Source organism: Canis lupus, chromosome 17 (assembly GCF_003254725.2).
Source record: "Canis lupus dingo isolate Sandy chromosome 17, ASM325472v2, whole genome shotgun sequence".
Lineage (NCBI taxonomy): Eukaryota > Metazoa > Chordata > Mammalia > Carnivora > Canidae > Canis > Canis lupus.
Window position 1 is genome coordinate 34,633,368 of NC_064259.1, and position 12,315 is coordinate 34,645,682.

General features: G+C 42.5%; 1 protein-coding gene across 2 annotated transcripts in view; it reads left to right on the top strand.

Annotated features, from left to right (window-relative positions):
• Nucleotides 1-9,528, top strand: part of STARD7 (StAR related lipid transfer domain containing 7) — a 28,466-nt gene extending 18,938 nt beyond the window's left edge. Inside the window, exons 7-9 of one of the 2 annotated variants that reach the window (XM_025454026.3) lie at nt 401-485; nt 1,328-1,477; nt 9,146-9,528. In XM_025454026.3, the coding sequence (XP_025309811.3) occupies nt 401-485; nt 1,328-1,477; nt 9,146-9,243 (333 nt within the window). In that variant the 3' untranslated portion in view covers nt 9,244-9,528. Of the gene's footprint in view, nt 1-400; nt 486-1,327; nt 4,735-9,145 lie in introns of those variants that run through there. The other variant, XM_025454028.3, reaches the window with a different exon arrangement.
• The last annotated feature ends 2,787 nt before the right edge of the window (nt 9,529-12,315 follow it).

The window sequence follows — 12,315 nt, forward strand, 5'->3', positions numbered from 1 at the left end:
GCTCATTGGAGGCTCTGTACCCAAGATTTTTTATTGGGGTTTGGTCACATAGGGATCCTCTCCATAGCACATACCAAAATTCTAGATGCGCCAGAAAGAAAGCAAGTATTTAGCATAAAGTGGATGTAGTGTTTGTACAAACAGACGACACAGGGAGCCTCTCTACCAGTTAACTGTCGACTGGGAATACTCTGGGAGCCAAATTCCCAAACACCACCTGAGGGTCAGCCTTGCAAGCTGGCCTTTCTACAGATAGCGACCTATGCAGTTTTCAGTATTAACTCTTGCACAGGGTAAAAAAATGGCACCAGAATGAGATCATGATTATTCTGTGGTACTGGATGTGGAAGCTCTGGTGAGTAATTCAAGTATCACTGTTTTTGCTGTTTTTCTTTTCCAGAATGGCTTTGACTACTTGTTGACATACAGTGACAATCCCCAGACTGTGTTTCCTCGCTACTGTGTTAGTTGGATGGTTTCCAGTGGTGAGTGGGTACTTGTATACAGGGCCTGGAACCTGGGAACTTTGTTTCTCTCTAGCTCTTAATGGCAAGCAAGAGGATTAGTGCTTGTCTCATGGGAACACTATTGGAGAAATTAAACATCCTTCAAAGTCTCTTGAATATTATGAAGATAGTGAAGCCTCCAACTGGGGTTTGGAGGGATGAAAATTGGGGAGTCCCAGAAAACATGTGTCTAGAAGGGAGTTTTAAGAAGAACATTTGCTAAATTCCTCAAACACAGACTGTGTACATTAATGCATTTAACATTTTTTCTTTTTTTAGATAGTGTTGGAGGCCATAAAATCTAGGGTAGAAAATGTGGTCGTTATAGGACAGTAATCGGGAAGAAGGGGCCACCACGTGTCTTGAGAAAGGCTACACATCACAGCTATAACTGCCATCTTTTCTTTCCAATTCCTTTCTTTAAAAAGCATCCTGACATGATTTTCTTCTGCTTTTCTATAGACAGCTTCTGATTCCTCAGGAGAATGGAGAGAAGATTAAGTGTTTCTCTTTGGTACTTACTTAAGTAAAATTGGCAAATAATAGGCTATGCTACTGATAACTGATTTTAATCACCTAAAAGCCTTTTGGGATTTATGTGGCTTGATTGGGACCCCTTTACAAAGGATCTCAGAGGTCATGACTTCTTTTCACTCCCCAAACATTTTGGGAGGCAACTATCACTCAACAGGTTGACAATCAGGTTGTAATCTTTATAAGAAGGAATTGGTTCCCTGCCATGAAAGAAATAGGGCCTTCTAATTTTGAGCCTACTTTTGGTTTATATTTTAGCCTACCCAGATTTCCCTCTCTCCAACCAGGCATGCCAGATTTCCTGGAGAAACTGCACATGGCCACTTTGAAAGCCAAGAACATGGAGATCAAAGTAAAGGACTACATCTCGTCCAAGCCTCTGGAAACGAGTAGTGAAGCCAAGGCTACCACCCCGTCTTCTGAGCGGAAAAATGAGGGTAGTTGTGGCCCTGCCCGGATCGAGTATGCTTGAAGGGCTTTGGGATAAGAAGGGACAGGCTACTTCTAGCCCTGTCTTGGTCCCTTTTCTGCTACAGAATGGGAACACATATTAGAAGGTGTCTGCTGTAACCACCAGTGCAAGATAACTCAGTAACTGGTGTCCAATTTCATTCAGAGCCCTTGTTGCTCTTTATCAAAACAGAAGAAGGAGGCATCCATGGGGGCGTTGTCATATTCTCAGGCCAAGCATTTTGCGATTCAGTATTTCACTGAGCTAATCTGGAACAAGCCTCTCACCTCAGGCCAGAAGAAGACAACTTCTTTTTGCTTCCTCTGAGTAGTTTCCTCTGCCAACATTCCAGTTCCCACCATCGGTTCTGCAGCACTTGGGATTTCCTTCAGTTCTGAAGGTCCAACTGGAAAGTGCAGTTGGCCGGTTGAGTCTCCAGTGAGGGGTCATTGGGAATGCTCTTGGTAACTGTCCTAGTGTTGAATGGATGTGAACTGTTGCTTGGCAGTGTAAGTGCCTTGTCCTCACCCTGCTTCTGTCTTTAGGGACATCAAGTTTGTACCAAGAAATTTCTCTGTGTCTCCCAAATACCACCCCATTGACTCGTCCTACCTAAAGCAGTTTCCTTTGCATTGGCCAGTTCTGTATTCATGCACTATATTTGGATCATCGCCTCGCCTCCTTCCTTAGCTTATCCACCAAGAACACTGGGAAATGAGTCCTTTTAGGTGGTAGCTTTCGGTGTCATCAATGTTTTGATAGAGTTAGTGGCGATACTTAAAACATCACACTTTAGGGTTTTTTTTTTTAACCTTTGTGTCAAAAAGTAGGAATTGGAAGTGGAATAGGATTTCTCCATAGTCCCACTGTATAGAAAACACAGTTTTGATTCAGGCATTATTTTTCACACTTCAGATTTGACTGGATGCTGAAGACTTGTCCATCTTGGAAGGCTAAAGGCAGAGGAATGGGGGTTGGGCCACTCCCTTGGAGCTCTCAGAGCAGTAGACAAGTCGTGTGAACAGATAGATGTAATCTTGCCCTAAATACTAATATAATGGGGATGTGGTTTATGTGACCTCTTGTTCCTCTGCAAAGTTTTTCTTCCTCTTTTCAGAGTTAAAATGAAAGCAAACTATGCTGTTGGGATAAAGTCACAATCAGATGGTATCAGTTTGGCCTGGCTGATTTTGCTTTGGTTTTGCTGCAATCTGACAGGAGAATAGGGATCAAGTTTTAAATAACTCCCACCTCTTTTTTTCCCTAGAATGTAAATGGATGGATTCTTCCCTTTTTTCCCCACTTGCTACCCTTTTGTGTTGAAAGGGGGATCTAAACTTCAGACTAACTCAAACCCCTCAACATTTTTGTTGCCTGTTAAGTTTTGTGCCAAGGATATAACTGCCCCCATGTTTCGTGTCTTGCCTTCTCTCAGTGATTGGCAGAACAGAGACATATGCTGAGTAGTCCCAGCTTTTCATTGATCATTTCTCTCTTCTCATCCCCAGGACTTGACAGAAGCCAGGGAAAAGTTCCTGGGTTATGTCTGAACATACCTGTGATTGTTGGGGTATGGATGGGTGTGGGCAAGAGTGTATGAATGCACAGGCGTTAAGGAGCTGTGTATTGCTCATGTTCTGATTTTTGCAACTCGACTCTGTACTTGGAGTCGGTCTGTACAATTATTATGTCATTGTAATGATTTCACTTCTAACTGTGACATTTTTATCAAATGTGTGAATAAATATATAAAGATTGGTACAAAAGAGTGTTTGTCTTTGGACATATGGTGGGAAATCTTGTATATTGAGCTGCTTGTTTCTTCCTGATCGGAAAGTTGAAGAGTATTTCTACATAGGGCTGGCACATGAAAGTAGCAGGGTGTGGTCTTCCTTGGTAGGGGCTGACACACAACTAACCACCTTGCCTTGACCATGAACCCTTTCTAGGTGACCAGTTTGGCAACTGAAAGCAAACCATCTATTTCTACTTCCTTGTCTTGATCTACTAACCCATATCCTTTGCTTTTAAAGAAGGATCAACTTGAGGAAACCGTGTTTGAGCTTTGCTGACACTGAAACTTGGAGCAAGGAAAGAAGGAGAAGATTTGAGCATGCCAGGTCTAGTGTAGGAGGCAGACCAGGGCCCTGGCTGGAGAGGGAGGGTGGTGAGCTAAAACCCCACTTAGCTTGGTGGTAAGGCAGTTTTGCTAGAGTGTCAGTTTGTTGCAAGGCAATTGATATGTTAGAGACACTTTAGAGCATCACCTAAGTTTTGAGTTTATGTGTGATTCTGCCTGTGGGAAACAGTAGGTGAATACAAATGTACACCTGAACTGTTAAAACACTTTTCTCTAGATTGTTCTATAAGATGATCACTGGAAAGCCATCTCTACTTGTAGACTACTTGTTAGATGTGTGTTTATGGGTGCCCATGCATCTGTATAATCTTAAATTTGGGAACTTGGTGGTTCTGGCCTCTGCTCTGTTGCAGAGGCCCCCTACATGTGACATCCCTGGTGTGGTTCTCTAGGCGCTGTATTAACACTTCCACTGAGAAGCACCTGTTCTTACTGAGCAACATTTCCATTGTTGGACAGTTCTTTCAGGAAGTTTTGTACATTGAGACCAAATGTGTCACCTCAGCATCTACCCATGAGTCAAGTGGGTCAAGCCCTGTCTTTGGAGCGACACGAGGAAAATGTTTTCATGGGATAATACTTCACATTTTTGAAGACCGTGCTCGTGTGACCCTAACCTTTTCCCAGGCTTCATGTCACCAGCAGCTTCAAAAGTCCTTCCAACTCTTTATTTTGAAAAATTTCATATATATCGAAAAATTGAAAGTAATAATAAAACCTTGTATACCCTTTCCCTACCTTTGCTGGTTGTTAAACTTGCTATAGTGTATGCTTTGTCTTTATAAATAGACTTTGCTGTGGCTGAACTGTGTCTCCTTAAAATTCATATGCTGAAGTCCTAAAGCCCAATGTGAGTTTTAGAGATGGGGCCTCTGGGAGGGGATTAGATTTAGATGAGGGTGTGAGAGTGAAGCCCTCACTGATGGGATTAGTCCCCTTAGAAGAAATGCCAGAAGTTTGCTTGTTCTCCCTCTACTATTGTGAGGAAACAGGTAGCTATTGCAAGCCAGGGACAGTGTTTCACCAGGAACAGAATTGGGCAGCATCTTGATCTTGGACTTTCAGCCTCCAAAACTGTAAAAAATAAAGTTATGTTTAAGTGATCCAGTCTGTGGTATTTTGTTATGGTAGCCTGAGTACTTTTCATGACCTTTTGAAAATAAGTTGCAAACATCAGGATATTTCCCCTCTGAACAGGTGTATGTTAATGCTTTTTTATGATATAATAAAGATTTCTTTGTAACCATACTAAGTAGCACATAAATAGCATATCTAATTTTTAAAAATGATTTATATTTATTTGAGAGTACAAGCAGGAGGGGCAGAGGGAGAGCGTTTTAAGCAGATCACACTGAGTATGGAGCCCAATGTAGGGCTCGATCTCACAACCCTGAGATCACTACCTGAGCTGATACCAAGAGTCAGATGCTTAATGGACTACACCACCCAGGCATCCTTTAATATCTAGTAATTCAGTCCATATTAAAATTTCCCCAGGTGTCCCCCAAATGACTTAACAGCACACTGCCCTCCCCCACCCCCCCAATCCAGGATCCAATTCAGTATCCTGTATTGTGCTGGTAGCTAAGTAGCTAAGTCAACAGTAGCCTGCCTGTTTGTAGCTTCTTGGGTGCTTCTGGTAGTATGGTGCAGTGCAGTGGTTCTTAAACTTGACTACCTGGGAGCTTTGAAAACTCCCATGCCATGGTCTCACCCCAGAACGATTATATCAGAATTGGTGAGGGTGTAAGTATTGAATATTAATGCAATCAGATTTTTAAAACAGGCTACAATCTCAATCTGTACACTTTGAAAACAAACTGAGGTGTTAATAATTTGTCACCAGTCTTGTCACTCTGCTGGCTTACGTTGGGCTTGGGATCAGCTAATAATAGCCACCATTACTGAGCACTTGTGCTGGACACCATGCTTCATGCTTTCATGCAGGACCTCATTTCATCCTATCACAGCACTGTGAGTGTAGCTATCCTTGTTTTATAAGCAAGGAAATGGTATCAGATATTAAGGAATTCTCTTGCTCAGGGCCATACAGGAAGTAACAGCCAGGATGCAGATCTAGCTTTGACCTCTCCAAAGACTCCTAGCAGCATGTCTTCACACTTAGGTTTCTCATAAGTACTGTCATGCTAGATTCCTTCCCAGGGTGATTGACTTGGAACCCGGAACATAGGTTTTCTTTTTATCCATTCTTGTTAAATTTTATATGGTTTAAGCCTCCTTCTTAACGTGCTAGCTCCACATCCAATTGCTAATTAGTGGTGCTTTTTCTATGAGTATCAGAAACATAAGTGTTTTTTCCCTAGAAACTTCGGGATATATACCACTGCCATGACACATGGGTTGATATAAAGGGATAGGGTGGTATGCTTGGGGACATCTTGAGGTAGCAACCAGTCTCAGCATGGTAGAACAGGAATCTGGGAATTGCTTTCAGAATGAAAATCTGAGAACTCTGATTTCTAATAAACTTGAAAGAGTAAGAAATTACAGCATATGGATGGAAGTGATCTTTAAAAAAATTTTTTTTTCTTAAGATTTTAAGTAATCTCAACTCAGGGCTTGATCCCAGGACCCCAGATCATTAACCTGAGCCAAAATCAAGAGTCAGCTGCTTAACCAATAGAGCCACTCAGGCGCCCCTGGATGTGATCTTAATGTAAAATATATTTGTTCCTACAAACCTCTGGCTACTTGATAGAACATTATTCCAAAAGAACTGCTAGGCCACACACTGTCACAGTTGCTGGTTTTTTGTTTTTTGTTTTTGTTTTTTTTTTGAGATTTTATTCATGAGAGACCCAGAGAGAGGCAGAGACATGGGCAGAGGGAGAAGCAGGCTCCTTGCAAGAAGCCCAATGTGGTACTCAATCCTGGACCCCAGAATGACAACCAGAGCCAAAGGCAGACGCTCAACCTCTGAGCCACCCAGGCATCCCTGTCACAGTTGCTTTTAATAACCTCATGGTTGATTCTGGTCCACAAATGTACTTAAAAATTTTTTCGGATAACAGAAATGACCTAATGTTAGTATCTCCTTTTAAAAGCCTAAGCAGGGGATCCCTGGGTGGCGCAGCGGTTTGGCGCCTGCCTTTGGCCCGGGGCACGATCCTGGAGACCCGGGATCGAATCCCACGTCGGGCTCCCGGTGCATGGAGCCTGCTTCTCCCTCTGCCTGTGTCTCTGCCTCTCTCTCTCTCTCTCTCTGTGACTATCATAAAAATTAAAAAAAAATAAAAAATAAAAAAAATAAATAAATAAAAGCCTAAGCATACCTAAAAAGGTAGGGTGGGTGATTCAAAGTAGTAATATTGATGTTTTTGAAGTTTATGCATTTTATCATATCCTACGACTGCTGTGTGAGAGTTAGGATTATCTTCAACCTCGAGGAACAGAAACCCACAATATGAAACAAAAGTAATGTTTTCTTGTGAACATTGCCAGTCGAGGGCTGGTAACTTTGCAGTCTTTCCAGACCCAGGCTCCTGCTATCTTGTTCCACCTTCAACATCTGTTGCATCTGAATCTCTGAGGGTGAGACCTAAGCATTGTGTTATTATTTCTGTCATTGTTTTTCCTTAAATGAGCCCAGCACTAGACCTGATTCCGTTTTTTGGCAGATGAGCACCATGAGGGCAGGGACTGTGCTCATTGCCTGCTGAGTCCCCAGTGCCTCTGCCATCTTGTCTGTGTTTTGCTAGTGGGAAAGAGGGTAGGGGAAAAGAGAATGTCCCTTCCCTTGAGGACACTTGCCAGAATGCCACACTGTTTCTGCTTACAGATGAATGGCCAAAACTTCATCAAAAGACCATACCCAGCTATTGAGAAATAATCTATACTTGGAGCAAGCATGTACCTAGTTAAAATTCAGAGGTAATTTTGCTGAGGAAGGAGAGGATGGAAATAAGGGACAACTGGCAGGCTTTGCCAAATTATAGCTAAAACATACTCACTTCAAAGACTGGATTCAGTTAAGGCAAAAAGTGCCAGTGGATATTCTGATTTGCTAGGGCTGTCATACCAACCACAAAGTGAGTGGTGTGAATAACAGAAATGTATTATCTTATGGTTTTGAAGGCTGGAAGTCCGGGATCCAAGTGTCTTTTCTGAGGGCTGTAAGGGAAAATCTGTTCCAGGCCTCTCTCCCAGCTTCTGGTGCTTGGTGGCAGTCTGTGGCATTCTGTGGCTTTGGGTACACCCCAATCTCTGCCTTCACATTCACGTGGTGTTCTCCCTGTGTGTGCATGTCTACATCCAAATTTTCCCTTTTTGTAAGGGTACCAGTCATACTGGATTAGAGGCCCACTAGGTTCAGTCTAACCTCATCTTTTTTTTTTTTTAAATTTTATTTATTTATGATAGTCACAGAGAGAGAGAGAGAGAGAGAGAGAGAGAGGCAGAGACACAGGCAGAGGGAGAAGCAGGCTCCATGCACCGGGAGCCTGATGTGGGATTCGATCCCAGGTCTCCAGGATCGCGCCCCAGGCCAAAGGCAGGCGCCAAACCACTGCGCCACCCAGGGATCCCTCTAACCTCATCTTTAAAAAAAAAAAAAAGATTTTCTTTTTAAGTAATCAATATACCCAACAAGGGGCTCAAACTCAACCCCAAGATCAAGAGTCATGCTCTACGGACTGAGCCAACCAGGCGCCCCTAGTATTAACCTCATCTTAACCTAATTAATCACATCTGCAAGGACACTGTTTTGAAATATAAGGTCACATTCTGTGGTCTGGGGGCTAGGACTTAAACATATGAATTCTGATGGGACACAATTTAATCTATAACAGGGGGAAATCACAGAGAACTCCGTTTGAGGATGACTTGTCAAAAAAAATGGCCCTGGTTGAGTCCAGAAAAGCTTCCCGGCCTGGCCTGGTCACCTGTCCTGTAGCTTCCCTGTGGCAGCAGCAGGGGGCAGGGCTGCACCGCCCTGCCGGGAGCCTCTTCTCAGTTTGCCCTTGCGGAAGGATTTTACATCACACAAAAACCAACAGTTAAATGTGGTTCTATTTGGGCACTGCTACCCCTCCCTCAAAGCTTGGATGGACATCAAGTCCTGTGAATAAATGAGAGAGGAAGTGGGTCGGATGACTGCAACCTGTATGGGTGTATATAGTAGGTTGGTAGGAAGAAGAGGCTGAGCGAAAGTGGGAGATCCACAGGCTCCATGCCTGGTGCCCAGGGGTTTGTGCATGGGACACAGAAGGAGGTGGCGACAAAGAGGCAGCAGCTTTGATTTGCTGCCTCCTCCCCAGCAGCCTGTCTGCTCCTGGTGGCCAGTCCAGCTCCAGTCTAAGGACGTAGTTCAGCACCACCAGGGCTGCCTAGGGCTGGTCAGCTAAGCTGAGGCCCCAATTCTCTTGTTATAATTCCAAAATTTCCTAGTATAACTATTTTATTTTTATTTAAAATTTTTAATTCCGGTTAGTTAGTATACAGGGTCATATTAGTTTCATCTTGTTATAATTCTTTCTTTACTGTATTTCTGCACAGATGAAAGAAGGCATGATATTCAGCAAGAAATCATTGAAGACCCACTATGTCTGATGACTTTCAAAAAATTTATGAAGCAGCTGGGGAGTGGACACTGAAGTCCATGGAATTAAATAGTTCGGCCCCGGGGGACCAAAGGAGTGTCCGTTCTGTGTGGGGAGGCCAGGCCAGGCCAGGGTGAAGTGGGACTCCATTCACAAGATCTGCCAACAGTCTGGAACCTATGTGTCATGCTGATTCATCACTGAGAACATGCTTGACACTCTTTCGGATTCTTGCCTTCATATTCTTTTGTTTCCCGAAGTAATAATTATGTGATTAAAAAGGTAAAGCATTTATTTTATACATAAAACTATAAAGAAAAATTAGTTGTTATCCTTACATGCCAGAGAATGTGTCTTTTTTCTATCCTTATATCTGTATATAACATTTTTCTTGAAGTTTTATCTAAGCATCTTTTTTTTTTTTTTTAAAAGATTTTATGTATCTATTCATGAGAGACACAGAGAGAGAGGCAGAGACACGGGCAGAGGGCTCCTGCAGGGAGCCCGATGTGGGACTCGATCCTGGGACCCCGGGATCACTACCTGAGCCAAAGGCAGATGGTCAACCATGAGCCACCCAGGTTCCCCTTATCTAAGCATTTGTGCACATAGTTTAAAAAGTCACATAGTTCTTATTAAGCTTGTTGAGAAATCCTCTACCCTACCATTTCCCCTCCCAGGACCACCAGTATCACAGGGATTATATTAGCATTTTCTTCCAGGTCTCTAAATAATATGCTACTATCACCATATATAAACTTTTCATTTTAGGCATTATATGAAAATTCCTCTCTTCCTCCTCCCTCCTCTACCCTTCCCATTCCTTCATCTCCCAAAGAAGTTATATCAAATTTTAGTTACAGCATTACTTAGCATTTAAATTGTTCTGAGCATGGAAATGGTATTCACAGGTGACCAGACACTATGACCACTTCTTTCTCGCACACCTCATTATTTTTGCCTAGACAGAGTACTTGGTTTCTCACCTGCTTTGTTTGTTGTATTTTTTTTAAAGATTTTATTTATTTGAGAGAGCAAGAAAGGGGACAACGGTAGGGGGTGGGGAGCGCAGAGGGAGAAGCAAGGTCCCTGCTGAGCAGGGAGCCTGATGGATGTGGGGCTCCATCCCAGGACCCTGGGATCATGATCAGAGCCAAAGGTAGACACTTAACCTACTGAGCCATCCAAGGACCCCCCTTTGTTGTGTTCTTATCACAAATTCAGCCCTACCCTCTGTGACATCTGGGAGCTCTTGATATCCATCCAGAGTAGGTATTAACAGCTTCTCCTCCCAGGAGAGGGAGGTACAGCCTCTGATGCTCACCTGGAACTGGAAGGTCTCCCTTCCCTTTCCTCAAGGATTCCTTCCATGTCCATCCCCTGTTCTCTGCATCCCATTCTTCCTCAGGCTTAGTTTATTTTCCTCCATGATCGTCCAAGGAAAAAGGGTACACAAGAGGTACAATTTTTCAGATCCTCACATAGCTGTATAATTCAGCTGAGCACAACAAGACCTGCTGGCAGTAGTTTTTCTTTAGAATCTTGGCCAAATTGGAAGATGTTTTGATTCCTTTTATCTGTGATGTGTAGCCTCCCTGGGCCTCTGGCCCCCAAGTCTGTGAGATCTCTTTGTTTCTGGTATTCCGTCTGACTTGTTTTTACCTATTGTGCCATCGTTGGGCCCTCATTTGTAAATTCCTGTCTTTCAACTCTGGATAATTTTCTTGAATTATCTCATTTTCCCTCTTCTCTCTTTTGGCCCTTCTGCTATTCAAGTAGACGATCACCTGAATGGCCTCTCACATTCTTATTTTTTTTTCTCCTGTTTTCCAGCCATTGGCTTTCTTGCTCTATTTTCTGAAAGTTTCCTGCATCTTGTCTCTACTACTGACTAGCAATTCATTTTTTTGTTTCACCCTAAGCCATTTACAGTTTTGTGCATCTGCTTTCCAGTTCACAAAACAGTTTTCCTGTCCTTCCTCTTTCTCCTTGACTGTGTGGGGTTTGCCTTAAATTTTGCTTCCTTTAATTGTTGTTGAAGTAGGGTTTCAGGAAGGAGCCAAAGTTAACCTGTGTTTTCTTTTTTTTTATAACTTTTTTTTTAAAGATTTTATTTATCCATGAGAGGCACAGAGAGAGAGAGAGAGAGAGAGAGAGAGAGAGAGGCAGAGACACAGCAGAGGGAGAAGCAGGCTCCATGCAGGGAGCCCGACATGGGACTCCATCCCAGTTTCCAGGATGAAGCCCTGGGCTGAAGGCGGCGCTAAACCGCTGAGCCACCCTGGCTGCCCTAACCTGTGTTTTCAGTCTGACATCTGCCTGGGTCTGCTTCTGTTTGTTTCTTCATATAGTTTATTCCTCCAACTTTATTGAAGTATAATCAAAGTGCAATTAACTGCATCTATTTAAAACGTACAATTGAATCAATTTTGACATGTATATATACCTGTGACATCATCACAATTAAGATAATGAATATTTTGCCATCATTTCATCATCTACAAAATTTCTTTGTGCCCCTTTGTGACTCTCCCTTACCCCTGTCCCCAGGCAACTGCTACTCTGCTTCCTGTCTCCATCAAATAACTAACTTATTCTAGGATTTTATATAAATAAGATCATACAGGATGTACCATTTTTACCTATGGCTTCTTTCATTCAGGGTAACAATCCTTGATTTGTCCATGTTGCATTTATCAATGATTTGTTCCTTTGTATTGCTAAGTATTATCCCATGGAATGGATATACCATAGTTTGTTAACTCATTCACCTACTGAGAGACATTTGGATTGTTTCCAGCTTTTGGCTACTACAGATAGAGTTGCCATAAACATATATGTACCAGTCTTTGTGTGACTATGTTTTTGAGGTTTTTGTTTTAAATAAATACCTAGGAGTAGAATGGCTGAGTCACATGCATATGGTGGGTGTATGTTAAAATATTTGCAGGTAACTGCCAAACTGTTTTCCAAAGTGATTGTGACATTTTACATTCCCACCAGCAGTGTATGAGAGTTTTGGTTGCTCCATCTTGTTGCTAAAACTTGTTATGGCCAGTCTTCTCATTATACTTTTGAAAAAATTGAAATACAATTAACATAAAGTATCCTATTTATTTTGGGTGT